The 19,862-nt window shown below is 42.2% G+C and overlaps 1 protein-coding gene across 4 annotated transcripts in view; it reads right to left on the reverse strand.

The window, feature by feature from the left end:
- Positions 1 to 19,862, reverse strand: part of EPB41L4A (erythrocyte membrane protein band 4.1 like 4A) — a 240,904-nt gene that overhangs the window by 29,159 nt on the left and 191,883 nt on the right. For 3 of the 4 annotated variants that reach the window (XM_027606510.2, XM_027606509.2, XM_027606508.2), the window contains exons 14-18: positions 17,613 to 17,703; positions 14,845 to 14,928; positions 13,745 to 13,855; positions 5,615 to 5,662; positions 4,548 to 4,625 (exon numbers count right to left, since the gene is read on the reverse strand). In XM_027606510.2, coding sequence (XP_027462311.1) covers positions 4,548 to 4,625; positions 5,615 to 5,662; positions 13,745 to 13,855; positions 14,845 to 14,928; positions 17,613 to 17,703 — 412 coding nt within the window. The remainder of the gene's footprint in view (positions 1 to 4,547; positions 4,626 to 5,614; positions 5,663 to 13,744; positions 13,856 to 14,844; positions 14,929 to 17,612; positions 17,704 to 19,862) is intronic. The other variant, XM_027606511.2, reaches the window with a different exon arrangement.

Here is a 19,862-nt window from a genome sequence, read left to right on the forward strand (position 1 = left end):
CCTACCAGTGAATTGAAATATCAGTTTCATTTCCCGGTATCAATCTATCCTTCACTATTTCGGTCATAATGATCCCTTGATAAATGTTTGGGGGTCACAAAGATGCCCCCCTCAAGAATCAGACTAAGGCTTTAGACCCTATCATCAGAAAACTGCACACCTGGAAACACACAGAATTTTAAATACAATTTCATGAGATCCCTAAAGCCTACTGATGAATCGGAGACTAAGAAGGCCTGATCTGAAAAGAACCATGTGTGCAAAGGTAGGGGAGGCGGGAGCGAGGAAGGCAGGACTAAAGAAAAGTGGGGAAAGCTGGAAAAAGTGTGGAAGGGAGGGGAACAGGCCAAGAAGAGCCTGACTTCAAGGCCAAATATCAGACCATGTGGCTGCACTGTCAAGTGCTCTCCCTTTCTCAGTTTCAAGCCATCTTTGCTGTGCCCCCCGCGGTAACAGACAGGAGTGTACACCCCACCTCAGAGATGAGCAAACTCAGGTTCAAAGTGGTTCCAAGAGTTGCCTAACGTCAAGTACCAAGACAGGACAGAACCAAGGCCCCGGTCCACACTCTCGGGGGTGTTTTCTGATGCTTCCCTGGCTCCTAAGCGGAGGCAGAACTCAGAGAAGACAAGAGAAAGGAAGACAGAGTAGAGAAAAGCTAAGGAAAGAAAAAGGAAGGAACTAAGTGAGGAAAAATAATGTGAGAGGAAGGGATGGAGATGACAACAGAAGCAGGGGCACTAAGGGGAAAATAAGCCTTTGTCCTCTTAGACGACATCAGGATCCCAACAACAGACGGTGCCCCAGCGTCCAGCTCAGTATAAAAAAAAAGGAGTAACAAACTGTCTTCTCAAACCTCAAAACCTAGAAAACTGTAGGATACTCGTCCAGGTTATAAAAATAGTAAAGGGAAAACAACTAAGACGGAAAGGCGTAAAGAACGACATCAACAACCCGGCAGATCAAGGAGGAAGCCGAGGCTCCTGGTGCCGTAGGGAACCGTGTGGAACGAAACACAGGCGTGAACACACAACCGACAAGAGGACCGTTGCGCGTCTGGCCTCCGCAGCTCTGGACCCAAAAGGGACAGCGGACCTGCTTACCCGCAGCTACACTTTTCTAAAATCGGAATTGGCTTAAACAGCAATCCTTGTTCCTAATATTAGCCTCCCAGTGTTGGTATGAGTTACTATTATTTACTTTTAACGGTTGTGAAAAGCCACACAGCTACTGCTTTGGGTAAAAGTTGACTTGTAAACATTGTTGCATTCACTTGTGTTTCTCCTCAGACAAAATAAGAGATGTTTACATTGTTATCTGCCAGAACAGTGAAGGGGCTTAAGATCCAACAGGTAGACATTGTGGAAAAACAAAACAAAAAACCAAACCCAATATTTCCAGAGTGGCCTCAAACCTAACAGGTAAGACTTCCTTACGTGTCACACACACACACACACACACACACACACACACACACACACACACACACACACACACACACATCCACAGGTGCCTGGGTGGCTCAGTTGGTTATGCGTCTGCCTTCAACTCAGGTCAGGATCCCAGGTCCTGGGATAGAATCCAGTCAGGCTCCCTGCTCAGGGGGGAATCTGCTTCTCCCTCTGCCCCATCACCCAGCTCATGCTCACTCTCTCTCTCACAAAAATAAATAAAATCTAAACTATCCTTGTAAAAAAAAAAAAAAATTCCAGCAAAAAGGAATGACAGAGGGAACAACACCCCAGAGACTACAAAGACCACACACAATCTCCAAAAAAGTAAATCTGAGTCTGTCCAGAGTTCTACTGGACATACAAGAGACTGCAAAATGTTCAAAAAGCAAATCTGCACAGTCTTTTCCCCACTGCCCCAGGCTTCGGTTCCCACAGGGGGACAGGAAGGCAACGTGTATCAAGTGCAGGCTCTGGTTTCAAAGGTAATGAAGTATTCGGACTGAATTTAGAGACTTGGCCGGCAGGAAGTAGAACATCAGCATGTTCAGGGTTCAGTTTGCCCCATTCTAGGGTTACCAGGTTCCTTTCATAAAAGCACAAAGGATGCTGCTGAGAGCTTGGCTGTGTCACACTGCTGGCCGAGGTAAGGCGGGATGAGGCTGAAGAGATTCATCCTCTCCCCAAAAAAGGAGTTTTTTGAACAAGCTGGAAGTCAGACAGAAGGAGACAACCCTTCGTCACAGACAGAAGACATATTGGGACTGTCAGAAGGGCTGCAGTTTAAATATTCAGATCTCTGATGTGGAATGAATGGGCTCTGGCAAAATCTAAAAGGCTAATAATGGAAAGAAGGGGTTAGCAGAAACAGAACATAATGAGGAAGCAGCGCCCAGAGACAGTATAATGTGTCTGCCCCCCTCCTTCCCTGCACAGTCACCTGTGCACCAGAATTTTCAGGAGTGGAGAATGGAAATGGAAGATATATTTTTCCCTCTGCCCAGTTTTTGCTATGCCCCCGAGAGCTAGACCCTAGACCTCATCTTCTATAAACACAGGCAACTTATGTAACCTTCGGGCAGTATTTCTACAGGTAAAATAATGAGTCTGAAGGCCTTTGGGTCAGAGTGTGTTTTGAAAGCAAGTTCTCATTAATAGCCTTACAAAGTACATTGGCATGTCAACCAACATTCAGAACCACCGTCATTCTCAAACACACCACTAAGACCCTATAAAGAAAGCCAATCTACAAAATCCTTTAGGGAGGGCAAAGGGAGAAACTGGTGAGGGAGAAAACACCTATGAGGAATATTAAAGCTTGTGCAACTGGATCAGAAACAGGCAATTTAAGGATTTGTTGGCCACCTTTAAACCGTGTTTCATAATAACAGCAAATGGCACCATGAGCACATTTGGCCCCAAAAGACAATGTTTTTAAACAGGCCACCTTCTGAGAAGTTGAGACTAGAAGCATCTATGAGCACAACTTGGAATACAACAAGCAAAACAGAAACAGATGTGTTAAGATACTGGCTTGATCAGTAAGTACAAACAGGAGGAAAATTCGTTAGTTGTTTTTTGCTTTGTTTTGTGTGGCAAATACCGAATTTTACAGCAGGAAGAGGATACCTCAGGGAAAGCTACCCTCCACACCTGGGTTTTGACAAATGAAGAAACTATCATCATTTCCTTGGGAAAGGTGTCCTAACACATTGAGATCTCACCTCTACCTAGTGTGACTCCAGCCCCTAAGAAGGCTCCACAGAGAAAGCTTTCCTAAGAAAATGACCCACTCTTGCAATGCTGTCTGGGCTATTAGTACACAGGCTTTATTGTTAGGCAAGCCAATTCAATGTGTGCCAAGCACAAGGGCTCCAAGTACTGAAGAAGGACCTTGGAGATTATCTCATCAGACTACCTCACTTTACAGAAGGAAAAAATACGACCCAGAAAAACAAAGCAAGGAGGCCAGCACTCCACATCACACTGGGAACAGGTTTCTCAGCAGTGCCACAACTGACATCTTTTGGACCAGATACTTCTTGGGTGGGGAGAGGGCTGTCCTGTGCATTGCAGGATATTTAGCAGCACCCCTGGCCAACAGTGGTCCCCCTACCCAATTGTGACAATCAAAAGTGTCTCAAAACATGGCCAAACATCCTCTGAGAGTAGAGAGGCAAGACAAAATTGCCCCCCGTTGAGAACCACTGGGTTAGAAACCGGGACGACCAGCAACCCAATCCCTCTCACTCCCAACATGGTGCTCTTTCACGAAGTGAGCACACGTTTTTAAATAAATATGTTGGGACCAGAGAGAACTGATTAAAGCATTAAGTCATCATGAAGACGGATTACATGTCAAATGATATTATTACCCAACAATTAAGAATAAGCCTTAAAAAATGAGTCTTAAAGATATGAACTACCTGCATTTATCCATCTAACTGTATGTGCCTGACATGAATATAAACACATTATGTTCATGTACACATATGAGGCTGAGACTATGAAATTTTTGAAACAAGGAGTCTCTCAGTTTTGGCTGGACAAAAGACAGTAATGTCACGTTAAAAGATACTTCAGGGAGAAATACCTCTAGAAATGGTCACATTTCTTACCATCCTTAGACAAATTCACTACACGTTGTACCTAAATATAGACTTTTTTTTTAATTAACAAGAAGGGACCCTCATCATCAACTTATTTAATCATCTTATTATAAAGATAAGAAACTCAGTTCAAAGAGCTGCAGTTTCCTAAAACAGTGCTTCAAAACAGTGCCAGATTCCTTCTTAAACACAGATGAGAAAAAAGGGTGCCTGGGTGGCTCAGTCGTTAAGCGTCTGTCTTCAGGTCAGGTCATGATCCCAGGGTCCTGGGATCGAGCTCCGCATGGGGCTCTCTTCTCAGCAGGGAGCCTGCTTCTCCCTCTCCCTATGACCCTCCCCCTGCTTGTGCTCTCTCCCTCTCTCTCTCTGTCAAATAAATAAATCTTGAAAAGAAAAGAAAAAAGAAAAAGAAATAGATGCACAGCTTCTACCACCACCAGCGACCTCTGATTTTGGAGTTCCAGATAACTACAGTATCAAATATTACCTGTTTCTCTTTTTCCGGTGTTCTCTATTAGAATTTTCTGATTCACTCCCACTGCTCGTGTTACAGCGTGAGCGTGACCTGAAGACAAAATGAGAAGAACAAAAGAAAAAAAAAACCCACATTTATGACAAATAAAAAATTTCAGAAAGGTTCATGTTGGTTCTTCAGAATGAATTTTGCAATAAAATGACTAATCCAAACATGAGTAGCTATTATTATCTCTCCCTCAGTCAGTGCTCCCCAGTTCAGTCAGACATCTGAATGAGTCTACCGACACGTGAAAGTAGACTAGGGCAAATGTCACCCTACTCCCCAAAAAGACCATGAAATCAAGCATTTCCAACAGAACTCTGCCACGGCAAAGCCCTAAGCCCCTGAAGTGGACTAAATATGAACACAAAGTACTGTCACACCCCCGGCCCATATCAAGGGAGGTAGAGCTTATTTCCCCTCCCCTGGAATTAGCACTGGTCCTGTGACTGACTTTATCAACAGAATGATGTGGAAGGGCTACTCTCTGCCAGTTCCTGGACTGTCTGTCTCTTCACAGAGTGGGTAGCTCCTGCTTCCTCCTGGAGCCATCTCAAGAAGCCGAGGCCAGCCAGGTAGAAAGGCCATGGAGAGAGAGAAGCCTCAGGCCTCCCACCATTTTGCCAAGACATCAAACAGGAGAGAGAAAGGCCTCTTGAATATTCCAGCCCCCACTGCCCTCTGACTGCAGCTTCCTATGAGACTAGCAAAACTAACCTGTTCAATCAACAGAATCATACAACATATATATGGTTGTTGTGGCTTTAAGCCACTAAGTTTTGGGGTGATTTTAAGGTAGCAATAGATAACCAAGATAGCTCCTCTGTGATACAAAAAAGCAGAAAAAAAGAAATTGCTAAGGGTGCTACAGAATGGAAGACTGAGAACCAACTGAAGCCAAAGCTGATATCTCCAAGTTAATTTTTCTATAATGACCTCAAAGGAGTCACTAACAACAACCCCCACTCTGGCTTCCACTCTGAGTAATGCTAATCCTTCCTCCCTCTCCCTGTCCCTCCTGCCATTTTTGTTTTTACCTCCTCCTTTGCTTTAGATCTGAGTCTTCACCACTGTTATGGGCTTTCCTATAGAAAACAAATAAATGAAGATATTAAAAAAAATAGAAAATTATCCATTGGCTAAAGAAAGCACAGCAAAATGAGTTTCACTTCAGTTCACGTGTACCTGTTTTGTATTCGTTCATTTTTAAATCACACAATATGCCCAATTCCAGAAGTAGAACATATCACCAACCAGCCTCAAAAAGCCAGCAACCTCAAGGAGGCTGCAGTCTACCAACAACAATGCACAGCATGTCTATGAAGTATGATTCACCCAAAGATGGGACTGTCTGCAGTTTCTACATCTATAATCTGACGAGTCCAGTTCTGCCATAATCTGACTGACATCAGCTCTCACTCACATGCCCTTTCCAACACCCTGGCCTCCAAGGCCCCTGACCATTTCTCTAATAACCTCTTCACAATAACTCAGCAGCCCACATCATGGCCACACTTGGACTTTCTCATCTGTAACCACCTCCAAACACTTTGGTCTCTGGCTACAATCTCCTCCCCTTCCTATTTACACTCCTGAACAGCTCTGATGGGGCATCCTGGTTAAACATGCGGATCTGGAGCCAGACAACCTGAAGGTGGGTCCCATCTCCTCCGCCGATAAGGTGTGTGATTCCAACAAACTACTTCTCTCCTAAGTGCCTCAGTTTTCATGGAACCTCCCACAAAGGGTTGTTATGAGGATAAAATGAATACATTTAAAATGCACAGAGTAGGACCTGGCTTACTGAAGCAACCAATAAATGTTAGCTCTAATTATTATTGCTCATTTTCATGACTTCCCTTCTACTTTCTTTGACCTCAATAGAACTATTTGTTCATCGACCTTGCTACTTCCCATCTGCTCCTCTTGGCCTTTCTTCATTTCCTCCCTGACTCCACTGAGTTTTCCATCATTTTGATAACATGTATGCCAGTACTCAAAACTTCCTCCAATTCTCTGTTTTTGGTTCAGTATTTCTGGCAAGATCCCACGTATGGGTAAATCAAAATATCCAGGTTTTCTGAGCCAGCCTTCAACAGCTGGCTGACTGGTGCTGGAGGGAGTTACAACAGAAGGACACAGTTATACTACAAACTCATGTTCACAAACTTTCCCCCCACTCCCTGAATCCACAACATCTCCCCACCTTTCTCTGATCTAAGTACTCTCTCTCTCTGCAAAGCAGTTTCAAACTCTTTTTACCTTGCAACCCTCTGATAAACCGGTCCCTCTGCATCAGCAGCGGACTTTGTTCTCTCCTTCCAAAGAAAAAGTAGCCATCAGATGGCAACTCTTTCATCTTCCTGTTACCAAAAATAGCACTTGCCTACAACTCCTTCTGTGTTATTCACAGATCTGTCCTTACAACTAAGGTTAGTCCCTCCACCTGTGTTGTCTGGGTCCCATCACCTCTTATCTTCTCAATGACTTTCAGTAACTACCCTCCTACCTCTCAGATATATTCAACTTGTCCATATGGAAAATTCTCTTACCAGCTTTTCACGTTATCAAGTTTCTACTATTTAAACACACGCATGTACGGGGCGCCTGGGTGGCTCAGTCAGTTAAACGTCTGCCTTTGCCTCAGGTCATGATCTCGGGGTCCTGGCATCGAGCCCTGCATGGGCTGCAGAGAGCCTGCTTCTCCCTCTCCCTTTGCCCCTCCCCACCGCTTGTGCTCTCTCACTCTCAAATAAATTGATAAAATCTTAAAAAAAATAAATAAATAAACACACACACATCTGCTTGACTCCATATCCCCCTTCATTTTTTTCCCAGTCTCTCCTCTCTCTTTCAAAGCACCAAACTTCTTGAGAGAGGTGCCCAAGCCCCTGTCTCTGTTTCTTTACACTTTATCATATGTGCCTTCACACTGGTTGGGCAGACATGGCTCTTTCATGCCATCATCACGACATACGTTCCCCCACTTCACAAACATACTTACATCAAACAACATAACATTGATAGGTCTCTGTCCTTACACCAAATTTTTCAATAATTTTTACCTGGTATAAATATAATTATATATTGTTCACAGATGATCTCTACAGTGTTGAAGGAATACAATTCCATTCTTGTATAGGTTTTACAATTTTCTTAAAGATAATAATTGCCTAGTTTTCTATGTACCTATAGGTTGCTTAGTTTTCCTTGTTTTATCACTAATTCTTCATCAAAACTCTGAGAGCTGCAAAAATCCTCCTGAGATGGGTGAATAATTAGGTTAAGTTCCGCTAACATCTTCCCTGGAGCCCTGTGCCCTCCTGCTCACATCTAGATAATCTGTTCCCTAGTACTGCTGTACAAATGTCACTTTGATTACTCCCTTCACCATGACCTAGGGAATTCCTTCTGCTTCTTTGTAAGATGAATCCCATATTTCCAGTTCTCATGACTTCTTGCCTTGGTTTTGGAGGAACGTATCTTCTAGTTGTTAACAGAGAAAGTCTGCATGGCAGGTACCTTTTCTTTTGAGAGCTGGAATTTCTCAAAACACCTTTGACACACGTAATTATAGTTTTCTGGGCTTGGAATCCGAAATTGAAAAGAATCTCCCCTCAGCGTTTTGAAGGCAATGCTTACTTTCTTTCTCTGACATTGCTGTTAAGGAGCCCAATGCCACCATCCTGATTTGTCAACATTTGTGCATGAACTTTTTCTCTCTCATATTCCTCCCTTCCTGGAAGTTTTAAAAATTCTCTCTTAACCTATAATGTTCTGAAATTTAATGATATTGGATCTTGGTCTGGATCTAATTTTCCAGTCTATTACACCAAATGCTCCGTAGCTTTTCTCTATAACGTTTGATCATTCAGTTTGGCATATTTTCTTGTACTACTTCTTTAACAGTTTCCTCTTCTGCATTTTTTTTTCCTTGGAAATTTCACTACTCAAATGTTTGATATCCAGGCTTGATAATTGTTTATCCTTATGTTCCATATATCTGTTTTATTTTTGTTCTACTTTGGGGATGATTTCCTTAACTTTATCTTCCAAACCTTCTACTAATTATTTTAAATTCTGCTACAGGAATTTGAAGTCTAAGAATTCCTACTTGTTCTTCTCTTTTGATATCAAATTTTTTTCTCAAGATAATTATACTTTGGGAGCGCCTGGGTGGCTCAGTCAGTTAAGCATCTGCCTCCGGCTCAGGTCATGATCCCAGAGTCCTGGGATTGAGCCCTGCATGGGGTTCCCTGCTCAGCAGGGAGTCTGCTTCTCCCTCTCCCTCTGCCCCTCCCCCCAGCTCGTGCTCTCACGTGCTCTCTCGCTCTCTCAAAGAAATAGTCTTTTTTAGGGGCCTCTGGCTGGCTCAGTCATTAAGCATCTGCCTTCGGCTCAGATCATGATCCCAGAGTCCTGGGATCGAGCCCCGCATTGGGCTCCCTGCTCTGCAGGAAGCCTGCTTCTCCCTCTCCCACTCTCCCTGCTTGTGTTCCCTCTCTCGCTGTGTCTCTGTCAAATAAATAAATAAAATCTTTTCAAAAAATAAAATAAATAAATAAAATTTTTAAAAAACAATAATTATACCTTTAAGACATTTTTCTTATATTGTCTCTATTTCCTGTGAGTACACACATGCACACACACCCACTGCTCATTGTCTGTTTCAGTCTCTGTCTGTCCAAACAGAAGCTATCGTCAAATGCCAAGTGATTACGGCTCTCTCTTCATATTTAAGAATTAGGCACTAAAAGGACTGAAACCCTCTGGATGGTGCAAAGAATGTTAACTGATGGCTTCACTGCAATGTGGAGCAAAGTGATGTGGGCAGTCTCAACTATTTCACTGGTGGATACTTTGAAAGTTGGTATCTGTATGTCTTCTCTCTTATATCTGTCTTTCTTACAGTGAGATTCTCTGATCTCATGCTTGGGAGATACATATCTGGCTTCTAGTGTTCTGGGAATGAAGAAGAAAGGGAGCTCTTTCATAAGCAGATTTTCACTCTAGATTTTTCCTGTGGCCAAAATGTCTCTGTCTCTTTTCTCTAAAAGTAATTTCCTCTGAACGTAATTCTCTTCAACCAAGCCAAATAAATGCTGGAGTTTCTCCCAGCTCTGTCATTGGCTTGGTCTTTGCATTCTATCTCTGCTGTCTACCTAGAGAGTCTCATCTCTGTTTCATATTTCAATTTACATCTTTAAGAAATTTAAATTTTAGCCAATAGCCAATCTATCTCCAGACTTATATCCAATAATCCATGTGGATCCTGCACTTGGACTTCTCAAAGATTCCACAAATGCAATCGATCAAAAACCACTCACAATCATCCCTTTCAAGCTTGTAACGTCCCAGTGATTATTATTTCAGTGCATCACACTTCAAGCCTGGCTTTCATTCTTGACATCAGTTACTCCTTCACCTGTCATATCAAACCTCCCAGCCCTATTGATTTTACCTGCCAACAGGTCTCAAAATATCCACTTCCTTAAATCTCCACATCACCACCTTGGCCCGAGCTCCCATTAGCCTTTGCCAGGACTCGCATGGTAGTCTGCTGGCTGGCTCTCTCTTTCCCCTACTGCTCTCTTCAACCTTTTCTCCACAGGACAGTAAGGCTCATATTTACAGAGTACAAATGTGATCTTGTAATCACCGCCCTTCTAAAAACGACTGGGCCTAACAACCCAAATCCTCAGGTGTCCTATGAGGTGTTTCTCTCTGGACTCATTTATTCCCCACTCCCTTCCACCCTAAGGCCTCTGCACTTGCTAGCTCCTTCACCTCTCTTTGCCTGTTCTTGTCTCAAATTCCAGCTCAAGCATCTAGCCTCTGAGAACCTTTCCCTGACCTCCTTGACTCAGCAATGCAGCAAAACTTCCCATCATGGTGCTGGTAATACAGATATTTGTATGATAAAAGTTATCAAGCAGTTATTCTTAGGACACGTGTACTTTTCTGTATGCATGTTAGGTTTCGATAAAGTTTTTTTTTTTAATTCCCCTAAGCACCACATAACTCTCTCCAAGAATATATAAAAGTCATAAGTGCACATGCGTTTGTATGATTCATGTATTTCTTCCCCAACAAACTGTAAACTCCCAAAGGGCAGGGACTTTCTCTAGTGCTGTTTAACACAGGGCCTGCATAAAGTAGGCACTCAATAGATATTTCTGAGTGTAAAGATGGGTAAGGGTGAAAATAAACTGTACAATCAGAAAGTAGGCTTGCTGGCTTTTTCTAGAACAGGAATGTTTAAAACAAGCAGGCTTCAGGGTCTCCATGAACCATGAAATTATATGAAAGTGTGTATGTTTATTTAATTATATACTTTCCCCCCTAAGGAATGATCCGACCTTTCATCAGATTCTCAGAGTTCTGTCACCCAAAAAGGTTAAGGACCAGTGTTCTAAACTCAGCCAGAATTTGAAAGATGTACCCATCTAATGACAAACAACTGGCAAAATATAAAATTTTGTTATCTTTTGCAAAACATGTTATTCTGGCATCCATTACAAAATAGAATTTCCTATTATTAAATTTAAGTCCTTGAGATTCTTTCATGGTGTTGACAAATCTGTTTTAAATGTCAGAGTTACTCTAGCCATGCAGGGATTTGTGCTCGGGGGCAAGGTAAATATATGTGAAGATAAAGCAAGACTGACAAGGACAGGGACATTCAGAGGGCATTGACAGTAGAAAGGAATGAAGAACGAGCTTTAGCTCTTCTTTGCGAGCATGTAGCAATGGCTAGTCTCCTCAAAACACTCATGCCCAATAAAAGACCTTTCAAGTGGTACACATAACCGACAGAAGGCTCTACGGCTACTCAGACAAAAAGATTCTCTTCCCTATAAATCAAAACAGTCTTTCCCCTGGACTGTGCCAAAGAAAGGATCCTGTATCCACTCACCACAATTACTCATCTGTATTTCACAGAAAGCCAACACAAAAATATGTATCTCAATATAGAAGGCATGAAGTCTAGATTTCAGAATGTATATGCTCCAAACTATTTCAAGCAATTAGTTGGGGGGAAAAACTAATGTAAATTTTGGTATATTTTAGCAAAACTTGATAAATTCATTTCCAAGTATATTAAAATCAAAATGACCATCTGCTCGACATGTGCAATTATATTATTTAGGGAATGCTGTCAAAGTACACTAGTAATGAAGGACGAAAAACTATAAAAACCTATTTAACAATAATCATGCAGTGCCAAATTCTTAAAATATTTAGTGATTCCCACTACCCAATGCCTCCTCAACACACATACACATACAAATGCACTTTAAAGTATTTCCCTGCGGTATTGCCTGGGTTTTAAGTGCTGTCCAAGTCGAACGAATCCTTAATAGGGAGGGCAGGAAATCTTTCCCCCTGCTCTATATTTAAATGATGATTTATTATCCCTGCCTTTTACAGATGAAAAGATCTGGATCCAAATCACAAAGGACAGTTACCTGCAGCCCCCTAGCCTCTGTTTTCTCATCTAGGCCAAGTAACTTCCACTGGTACGTAGCCCCATCCCAACCCACCTATAATCTCCCCTGTTTTGTCAAGACTGGAAGCCTGAAAACTACATTTTCTCAGACTCCTTTGCCAGCTGGGTTCCACTCAGAGAGGTGCTCAGCTGAGATGTGAAGGCAGGAGAGAAGGGGACCAGTTTTGCTTCTGACACACCCATGGCATTCAGTCTTGCTCTCCTGAGAAGCAGGAGCCCCACAGCATCAGCTACGGTGGTGGTCCCTCTGGCGGTGGCAGCAAGAGTATTTGCGACAGTGATGGTGCCCACAGCCACGTCGGCAGCAAGCATGGATTCAGGAAGGCCAGCTCCAAGGCAGAAATAGCTTTGATCCTGCCAGTCCAGGGCCAGTAGAGCACCCAGATCTAAGGGTGCACCTCCCTGCCTTTAGTTCCTTCAATGCTACTCAAACTTGCATGCAATTCCCTGCCTTAATCCCTCTCTGCTGGAAATGCCTAGTGACTGAGGGATATATATGCCATTTTCCAGAGGGTTATTATGAGGATCAGATAATATATAGCAAGCAATTTTGCTCAGTCCTTGGAACATAATAAATGTCAACTATTATCCCTTTGTTCTATCTAATCACTGGTGGTCATGATTTAGCTCCCCCTTTCCAGACCTACTAGGTGAAGGTGTTGTTGACCCCTGTCTCCTTAACAATCAAAGGATTTCGGTGAAGCTGGACCTGGTTTGAGAAAGCTGGGGAACAAGACTCTGGGAAAGCAGAAGCCAAAGGAAATGAACCAGGGATGGACCAGCAAGTAAGTATCAATAAGGGCAGAGAAGAAAGAAGGGCTTTTGTTTTCCTGATCCACAGTGATCTTGATGGTTATGAGAACATGACATGAACTTCTCATACTTACAAAAGTCACAAAATACCATTATGTAGGTACTCAAAGTAAAACACAGTGTCTGTGAAGTAGGAATGAAATGAATTTCACTGGTCATTTCTAGGTCTTCTTCTCTTGGACCTGTCACATTGCCCAGACTGCTTTTCAGAGAGTCCAAAACTTCTAGATATGGACTTTTTAAAAAAAAATTAAGTACATGCAAATATAATCACAAAAACAACCTGACCTGCTGGGTAAAATGTAACAGGATCCATTTTCCCTGTGTTTTGAAAGGGGTTTTACTCAAGTGTATGCAATAACATCAGTCTGGAGAACAGGATACTAAGCCTCAGCTAAGATTTACCTATAAACGTAATTGTGTCTTCTCAGGTCAGAGCATTTAATATCTTTGATACATAAAAATATAACACTAATATATTATTAAATTATATCACTAATATATATTATATATAACATATTATACATACTATATAATACATATTGTTAAAATAGATAACATAGCGTGTATTTTTTAACTTATCAGTCTTAATTACTGTACAGAAAGCAAGTTTCCTACCAGTACTTTATGAAATTATTCTCCGAAACCTGGGCTGTTTAAAGAGAAATGCTTCAGGATCCCTAGCTCATTTTATCTCAAAAACAAAAACAAAAACAAACCATAATCTTTCTGTTATTCTTGGGAGGACAGTCTTGACATTATGAGAATAACTTGTGACAAAAATGTGACCGGGACCCAGAGCTTCTGTTGAAAATTAAAAACCAAGGGCCTATGTTGAGCTCACCTCCTCCTCGTTGGCTGTACGGAGTCGTCGCTCCCACAGGAGGGGTTTCGGCGGCGCGTGTAGGGGAACTTCGGGGATTTCACGCGGTCACTGGGAGAGTTATAGAGTCCACTGGAGTAGAAGGGGAAGGGTCAACGAAATCAAAAATGCCCACAGAGGCCCTGGAGGAGCAGACACCCCAGCTCCCACCTACAGAAGTGTCCCCCTCTCAGGGATATACTGGATCATGGGCATACAGTTCTCTTTGCTGACAAGATTTACTGAAAGAAAAGGGAGGTAAGATCTGGCAAGTCAAATCGTTAAGAGTCATTATCTTTCAGGAATAGATCTGTCTCACTGGCCTTCAATGGTAAGAAATGAACACACAAATGATGGTAATAATAACAATTTGCATTTATGGCAAACTGACCCTATGCCAGGCACTGACTGAGCTAAAAGCTTTATATTCCTTATCCTAGCTAATCGTCCTATCAACCACAAGCACTGAGGTACAATTATTAGGCCCATGTAACAGAAAAGAAAGTGGAAATACAGAATGTTTAATTGAGTAGCCCAAGCGAAGGAGCTAGGAAGTGGCGGAGTTAGAATTTGAACCCCTGGGTCATCGTACCTGGAATCACCACGACCATAAAGCCAGTAAGGTATAATGCTGGTGTGTTGCTGGTTTGGTATTTATGGACAGAGAGAAACTGAATATATGGATATTTTTGTGAATAAAATTCTTCTAAGAATCATTAGTCCTCAAATACACTTTTCAAGTACGGTTTTTTAAGGACTATAAAATAGAGGGGATTATCATTAATATGTCATTTAGAGTTCAAAAACACACTCTTTACTCTAAGCCATCATAACGACATTCCAGGTAGTGTCTTAATGCATAGTTTCCGTTCCTGTCTTCCAGGAGAAAGTTTCCCCGTTAGGATACATCCTGCTGATTTCTACTTCAAAAGTTCTCCGTCATGCTGATTTAGGAATCTGACTGCCTTGTCCATAGCTGGTAACACCCAGTCACAAAGCAGTTGGATTCCATTATTTAATGAGCTGCAATCACTAATCCCATTTCTACTGTTCTCCTTTAGAAAAACAATGATTCTCTTTACCTCTGGGGGCCGTTTTCTTGCCATGGTGCGTGAGATTTGCCTCCTTGCGTATCAGGGCTATTTTCATTCTTTACTTTCTTAAAGCTTTAATTTAAAAAAGAAAAAACATGGAAAATAAATTAACGGGAGAATAAAAGGAAGTTAACTCACATATTTACTTCTTCAGTGAAATTGTTCAACAAATGTTCTAAAATGTGTTTTTATTTATACCCGTGACTCATTCCAAACAGAATATGAAGTGGCTGCCTAAAACAATTCACATCTCCAGCGAGTACTTTTGGGCCCCCCTCCACCTTTTTTTCTGATATTACTGCTTTAAGTCAACAAAAGCCAGCTCATCCACTGTTAGGAAACTTTGAAGAGAGTCCACCTGCAGGACAGGAAGCAAGGGCAAGGGTTGAGGCAAGAAAAGAAGAAAGCTGACAAGGAAGGAAAGCTGGGGTATGAGGGCTCATGAGGCTGGCTCCCTCTTTTCAGTTCTGGATCTAAATCTGTGCAGGTAGGTCAGCTGTGGACAAGTTCAGGCTACCCAAACCGACCTTTCCTGGCCCCCAGCTTCCGCCATATCTTGGCTTCATCCTTCCAAATCAGAATGACCTCCAAACGCTATTTCCTGACCTAGTATCATCTTTCTGCCCTAAGAATGTAAATATAACTGAGTTGTTATTCAATCTCAACAAATTGTTTTAGACACACAGGGGAGACAGAGAGGAAAGGACTCATCAGAAGCCTTGGGCCACCACTGAGGGAGGGGAGGTGTATCACCTCTCACATCCCCAGAGTCTCAGCCTCAGGAAAAGATAGAGTTACTTAACTTCTAATCCACATTTAACCCTGGCTTTTTGAGGTATCCTCTATATAAATGTCCTTGAACATGGTCATAGCAGGTCATAGCAGGATTCTTTATAACAGCCAACAAAGAAGAGAGGAAAAAAATGACAAGGTCATTTCAAAAAAGGAAATAAACTTGTATCCTACTGCACCCATACAGAAATCAATATAAACCTAGAAGTTATATATTTGACATAGGCACTTAATTCATTGTATTAGCATACAGTAGGTAGGTTTTATTTTTTGACCAATACATTATTTTGATTAAACTTAAATAATCTCTGGAAGATCAAATGCCCAAAGTAAAATCTCACTTTTGACATGAGAAGAATAAATACGGTAGGTACTTAATACAACAGTACAAAGTGTGTGTGTTTAATAAATCAGAAAGAAAAAAGGGGAAAGCGAAGAGGGAAACTGAGAAATTCAGTAGGGAGATGAAAGGGGAAATGGGAGAGCAGGCGAAAGAGAATAAGGAAATCCTGGGTGGCTGATTAATTGCATTCACTCCTGACGCCATTTCTCGTCTGGAACTTGAGTGGGAAAATCTGGTGGCCCTTCAGGTATCAGTCCTATCAGCAAGAATGCAGTTGTAAAGGGGACTGAACTCCTTCTGTACATTCTAAAAAGGCTTGGGATCTGAATTTCATGGCAGATTACTGTTCTTATGTTGGACTTACCATAAGCGTACCCTGTACATACAGATTAAGCGGACACTCTATCCACAGCTGTGAGGCTGACTGAGGCAAGCACGGTCAACTAAAGTGTCTACAAAGGCAAAGAGCCTGGCATCCCAAAGAGAATCCATAAAGGGAGTGTCCCCGAACTAAACAAAAGAAAATGTAAGCAAAACCTGGGGGAAAACACCACAACTCTGAGAATCCTCATATCTTAGAATTCTTTTGCTAGGAAATTATAAACTGTATTCCTCCACGTAGCCACAATCCAGCTGAATGAAGACACCATTATTTACTAACAAAAGATGGAGCAGATGGTCAAAGGCGTCTGTCAAGGTCACGTATTTCTGACTGCTTGGACTTCTCCATGATGTGGGGAGCTATCGCTGTAGACAAAGTGAGCTGATGAAAGCTGCTCATTGTATTTCTCAAATGCTGTTCCGCGAACATAATTGGAGATAGGAAAAACTGACGCCGAAACAGTGTCTTAGCAGAGAACAAGGCTGATCTTTCACGGAAACAATCCATGTCATATATTGAGAGAAAGCCTTTCCGCTGGGGAATGCTGCTGGGAAAATTGATGCAGAGGACCATGACAACTCTTCATACATATGCAATCACTGACTTCAGAAGCCCTGCGCCTCTAAATGCTATAAGCCCTCTTCCCAGGGCCACAGTTCAGTGCACCACGGTGATGAACACAGTACATTAAACATGAATATCATCTACTTTATGTCACAGGTCCCTCTGAGTAAGTCCATGATATCATGCCATTTTAACAATCACGTGGAATTTTTCCCTTCGCTGCCAAGAATGCAGACCGCGGACTGTGAGTTCACCATGCTGTGCCAGCAGCAGGAGCATTTCCTTCAAATGAGAGAGGCAGGTCCTGTTGTTTATATTCCACTGACAATCTTTTTTTTTAATTTATTTATCTGACAGACAGTGAGAGACAGCGAGAGAGGGGGAACACAAGCAGGAGGAGTGGGAGAGGGAGAAGCAGGCTTCCTGCAGAGCAGGGAGCCCAATGTGGGGCTCGATCCCAGGACCCTGGGATCATGACCTGAGCCGAAGGCAGACGCTTAACGACTAAGCAACCCAGGCGCCCCTCCACTGGCATTTTAAAGTATTCTTTGGCTCACAGACTATTTTGATCAAAAGTATTAACTATCAAAGTAAAAAGATTCTTCACCTTGCCAACAGGAAAAAGCATTTTTGTGACAGCATATCGTCATGTGTTCTTTCAGTTAACCGACTGACCTTTTTATCGGTGAAGGTGCAATAATTTTAGTCGTTCCTTCATTTTCTCCATCTTCCACATTTGCTGTTACCCGATTTATGCTGTTTGATCCTAGCAGCAAAGAGGGGGAAGGAAAGATGGAAGAAAAGAGATAGTGGTGAAAAAAAAATACAAAGAAACCAAAAAGTTATTTTAAAATGCAACTTTAGGGACATCATGGCACATTTTATTGATAAATTATAATTCTAAATAAATAATGAATCAGCCAATAAATCTAAGGTACTATTCTCTGACATGTACTAAGCCCTCACCATAACAACGTCCAAGGGGGTCTAGGATATGACACTTGAAAATGGGCCCTTTTAGGGGCGCCTGGGTGGCTCAGTTGGTTGGGCGACTGCCTTCGGCTCGGGTCATGATCCTGGAGTCCCGGGATCGAGTCCCGCATCGGGCTCCCTGCTCGGCGGGGAGTCTGCTTCTCCCTCTGACCCTCTCCCCTCTCATGCTCTCTCTCTATCTCATTCTCTCTCTCAAATAAATAAAAATCTTTAAAAAAAAAAAAGAAAAGAAAAGAAAATGGGCCCTTTTGAAACTTTAAGAGTTAACTAAGTCCCCATATCATGGATATTCTTTAGACTGTTAAAACAGGATTCTAAAATATTTAGTACTATATATTGGTATGTAAGACCTAATAATCAGGCCCTGATAACTATGGTGAAGAAATGACTGTTTTTTGGCATGCCATGATAGCCCCCATTCTAAATCAAACCAAAAATATTCCAAATCATAATGCAAACGGCAAAAAAGAGTAATAGAGATGTTATTTCTATCACTCACATGTTAAAAAAAAAAGTTCTCAAATGTGTGGGGTTTTTTTTATACAAACATCTCTAAAAGCCTAAAACTGCTTAAAAGCTACTATTCCACTTATTTGCATCCATGCTAGATGTACCAGCAGAGGGAGCCCCCAGCAGACACAATGTTGGAAATCAGGCTCCAAATAAAGATAAGTAGCCAGGCCCACCCAGGAAGTCTGGATCCCATTCTCAGGACACAGGCTGATGAGCCTGCGGGGGTGACACGTGAGGACTGATGATGACTCTTCTCAAATGGTGTGCGCCTCACTCTGGGAAGTACAAGGGAGACCAGCAAGGGAATGCCCAAAGTCCTTGTTCAATTAACTCTATGTGACATGCAGGTGTGTTTACAGAGCAGCATCTTGCAGAACCATGTCCGGGGTTCAAGTCCTTCAATCCAAAATGTAATCACCACTAAGCACTTACAGTTTTTGAATCATGGGGTGAGTTTGTAATATTACTAAGAGCTAATATTTATTGAGCACTTACTATGTGTCAGGTGCTGTCCCAAGCACTTTATTTACTTACATAATTTTCAAAATAATCCTATATAATGTAGATACTAATATTATCCCCATTTTTAAAAATAAGAAAAACAGGCCTTTCCCAAGGTCCCACAGATCATGAGTGAGGGGACCAGCTTTGAAACCCAGAAGTCTAGCTCTAGAGACTTAAGTTCTAAACCACCATGATACATGGCCTTCCATGTGCCATCTGCACCCCACCCTCAAACAGTTCAAAAGTCAGTGTAAATAGAGATGCCGGGGTGGCTCAGTAGGCTAAATGTCTGCCTTCGGCTCAGGTCATGATCCCAGGGGTCCTGGGTTGCTATGTCGGGTTCCCTGTTCAGCAGGGAGTCAGCTTCTCCCTCTGCCCCTCCCTCTGCTCATGCTCTGCCCCCCAAAATAAATAAAATCTTTAAAAAAAAAAAGTCAGTGTAAATTAAGGGTCCACTGGAAGAGACAGCCTCTTCAGAACACTTGGAGGCACGTTTGACGACTCATCAGGAAAAATAAACACCAATGAATACACTTTGGACAGAGAGAACAAACAGTGGTTTCAATGAAGAGCTCCTAAAACTATCATAATAAGAAATGGATTTAATATCTGAATTTTGTTCCTATTCTGGAATCCTGAGATGCAAAGGTAAGCCTGAAGATCTATGTGGCATTAAAGGTAAATTCATGTTGGAGCAACATTCAGAATCCAAGCATTAGAAAAGCATTTGGAGTCTACAGAAAATGTCACCAGCTATGATGAATGGGACAAAACCAGTCCCTTGAACTACCCTGTGTGCCGTGGGACATCGGCAGTGGCTGGTCATCGTCTATTCTGCCATAACCATTAACAACAATCCCAAAGGCAGATTCCCAAAGTTGCAGGCACAGATTTGGGCTGGAGCTGCTTCTCAGC

This window comes from Zalophus californianus, chromosome 5 (assembly GCF_009762305.2).
Source record: "Zalophus californianus isolate mZalCal1 chromosome 5, mZalCal1.pri.v2, whole genome shotgun sequence".
NCBI classification, from domain to species: Eukaryota; Metazoa; Chordata; class Mammalia; order Carnivora; family Otariidae; genus Zalophus; species Zalophus californianus.